The sequence below is a fragment of the Manacus vitellinus genome, unplaced genomic scaffold (assembly GCF_001715985.3).
Source record: "Manacus vitellinus isolate BGI_N305 unplaced genomic scaffold, ASM171598v3 scaffold_121_pilon, whole genome shotgun sequence".
Lineage (NCBI taxonomy): Eukaryota > Metazoa > Chordata > Aves > Passeriformes > Pipridae > Manacus > Manacus vitellinus.
The window spans coordinates 432209-435242 of record NW_021938903.1 but is presented as its reverse complement, the minus strand read 5'-3'; the positions used below and the strand labels follow the sequence as shown (position 1 = coordinate 435242).

At 65.3% G+C, this 3034-nt stretch overlaps 2 protein-coding genes across 2 annotated transcripts in view; both read right to left on the bottom strand.

Moving 5' to 3' along the window:
• The window catches only part of SARS1 (seryl-tRNA synthetase 1), a 22269-nt gene extending 22046 nt beyond the window's left edge, over positions 1–223 (bottom strand). The window contains exon 1 of the mRNA XM_029965880.1: positions 185–223. Within this exon, the coding sequence (XP_029821740.1) occupies positions 185–223 (39 nt within the window). The remainder of the gene's footprint in view (positions 1–184) is intronic.
• LOC115308133 (UPF0577 protein KIAA1324-like) overlaps positions 124–3034 on the bottom strand; it is an 8960-nt gene continuing 6049 nt past the window's right edge. The window contains exons 8-13 of the mRNA XM_029965879.1: positions 2891–2910; positions 2505–2756; positions 1677–1850; positions 970–1228; positions 518–614; positions 124–445 (exon numbers count right to left, since the gene is read on the bottom strand). Of these exons, the coding sequence (XP_029821739.1) occupies positions 223–445; positions 518–614; positions 970–1228; positions 1677–1850; positions 2505–2756; positions 2891–2910 (1025 nt within the window). The 3' untranslated portion in view covers positions 124–222. The remainder of the gene's footprint in view (positions 446–517; positions 615–969; positions 1229–1676; positions 1851–2504; positions 2757–2890; positions 2911–3034) is intronic.

The window sequence follows — 3034 nt, the reverse complement described above, 5'->3', positions numbered from 1 at the left end:
CCACCTGGGGACAGTCAGGGTGCCAGTGACACAGCCATAGTGACACCCCACGCTCAAGACACCGTGACAGGGGTGTCCCGAAAGTGAAGCACCCCAGGGATGTGTCCCTCTCTATAGGTGATGTGGGGGGGTCATCCTGGGGGTCCCCAAACCCCCTTGGCATCCCCGGTGTCCCCCCCCACACCTGGGGACATCCGGGGTGACGCCCCAAGGTTGGGGACATCACGACACCTGTGTCCCCAAAGTGAAGCACCCTAGGGACCAGCCCACCCCAGCAGGAGATGGTGGGGTCACCTTGGGGGTCCTCAAAGCCCCCCCCAGGGTCCCCAGTGTCCCCCCCCCCCTGGGGACAACCAGGGTGCCACTGGGGGGGCTCAGGGGGTCACAGCGCAGACGGAGGGTGGTGGCCCTGCCACTGGTGCAGGGCTGTGTGACATCATTGGACCTGCCAGGGGACACGGGGTGTCAGGGGGACACTGGGGACACGGTGGGGTGTCCCCCCCATCCCTGCCCCCACCTGAAGAAGAAGATGACGTCGGGCAGGTCGGAATGGCTGCCTGGGAACAGCTCCGGGGGGGACACGACGCCATCCAGCACCGCGCTGGTGGTGACACCTGGGGGACATGGGGCCATCCCCGTGGTGTCCCCGGGCCACCAACAAGTCCCAGGGTTGTCTCCAATCACACCAGGGTGTCCCCAGTCACACAAGGGTGTCCCAGCATTGCCGAGGTGTCCTTGTCCCACCAGGGTGTCCCAGTGCCACCAGGGTGTCCCATTCCCAGTATCTCTCACCCAGCAGGGTGTCCCCCAAGGTGGCCCATTCCCAGTATCCCAGTCCCTCACCCAGCAGGGTGTCTCATTCCCCTTCCCAGTATCACATTCCCAGTGTCCCATTCCCGGTCCCACAGCCAGCAGGGTATCCCACTCCCAGTATGCTGTTCCTGGTATCCCATTCCCAGTATCCCTCACCCAGCAGGGTGTCCCCCAGGCTCACGGGCTGGGAGGACACGGCCCCGCGGGCCCCGGCGCTGTCGGGGGGCACAACGATGGCCTGGCACACGTAGGATGTCACCCGGCGGGCGGGGGCCCCCCCCCGGCCCTGCGGCACCGAGTCGGCACACGAGGCCTTCTTCCTGCCCTGGGGACACACAGCACGCCTGGCACACGCCTGGCACACGTGGCATGCCTGGCACACGCCTGGCACACGCCTGGCACATGCAGGGCATGCCTGGCACACATGGGGCACATGCGCAGTACACACCTGGTACACACGGGGCACAGAGGGGGCACACGCAGCAGAGTGTGTTCCCATGTGTGTGCCCGTGTGCCTGTGGCCACCCTCCCGCATGCCCAGGCATGTTCCCATGTGTGAACATGTGTGTTCCTGTGCCCTCCTCTCGGTGTTCCCATGTGTGTACCCATGGGCCGGTGGCCACCCTCCCATGTGCTCAGGCGTGTTGCCATGTGTGCACACATCTGTTCCTGTGCCTCTCTCTCTGTGTTCCCATGTGTGCACACATCTGTTCCCGTGCCCCTCTCTGTGTTCCCATGTGTGCACACATCTGTTCCTGTGCCTCTCTCTCTGTGTTCCCATGTGTGCACACGTGTGTTCCCGTGCCCCTCTCTCTCTGTGCCCCCCGTCCCGCATGCCCAGCTGTGTCCCGGCCGTGCCCCACCTGGTGGCCGCAGGGGTTGAGCTGGAAGCGGTGGCTGTAGCGCAGCCCTTTGGGGGTGAAGCTGGGCCCGGTGCCCACCTCCAGCCCCATACCCAGTGCAGGGAACTCGTAGAGCAGCGTCCGGCCGGGCAGGGACAGGGACAGGCTGCAGTTGTTGTAGCACAAGGAGCGCAGCTGGGGACAAGGACACAGTCAGGGACCGGGATGGGGACAGGGAAAGGAGCACAGGGACATAGGGACAAGGGGTCAAAGACAGGGATAGTGGTCAGGGACAGAGGGATAGGGACAAGGAGAGGGGGCTCAGGGGTGGATGTGGCACCCACCGGGGACACCCCTGTGGGCACCACAGGGAGCTGGCACTGCCCCTCAGGGACAGGGGACATGTGGTGTCACCCACTGGGGTCATAAAATGTCACCCACTCAGGGTCACCCACCTCACACTCACCCTGTCACCCCCCTGGGATGTCCAGGGGAGCTGATGTCACCCACCCTGTCACCTCCCTGGGATGGCTGGAGGGCTGGTGTCACCTCCCTGGGGACAGTTGGGGATTGGCATCACCCATCCAGGCATCACCCACCTAGGATGGCCAAGGGAGCTAGTGTCACCCACCCTGTCACCCACCCAGGATGGCCGGGAGGGGCTGGTGTCACCCACCCAGGGTCAGACACTTTCACCTCCCTGGGAACAGCTGAGGGGGGCTGACATCACCACCCAGGCAGTGTCACCTGCCCAGGACAGCTGGGGGACCTGGTGCCACCCACCCATGACAGTGTCACTCTCCTGGAACTGCCCAGTGCTGCCCCTGGGGAACCACTGGGGATACCCACCTGGTTGCTGCGAGTGCCGGGCCCGCAGGGGTGGCACAAGGGGGTCCCTCCCGAGGGGGGTCCCCGCAGGACAGTGCCAGGGGGGCAGGGCTGGCAGGTCCCCGTGGGGTCCAGGGCACTGCCGGGGGGGCAGGGGGCACAGGGGCCCGTGGGCTGGGGGGCACAGCGGCGGCAGAAGGAGGCCACCCCCCCCAGCACGTTGGTGACATTGATGCTGTACAGCTTGGCCACGTCACCCGTGTAGCGCCGGCCCTGCGGGAGACACGAGTGTTACCAGGGCAGGAGTGTCCCCTGGAGTGTCCCCTGGAGTGTCCTCTGGGCAGGAGTGACCCCTGGGTGGGAGTGTCTCGGTGGATGGCAACAGGGAAAAGGGTAGTAATTCCCACTGTTTGGGGATTCCCTTGGCCTTCAGAATGTCCCAAAAGGGAGAAGAGGACACCCCTGGGACTCTCAAAGGGAAGAGGGGACCCCCCAAAGGGAAGAGGAGGCACCCCAGGAAACCCTCTAAGGAATATGGGACCCCCCCAGGC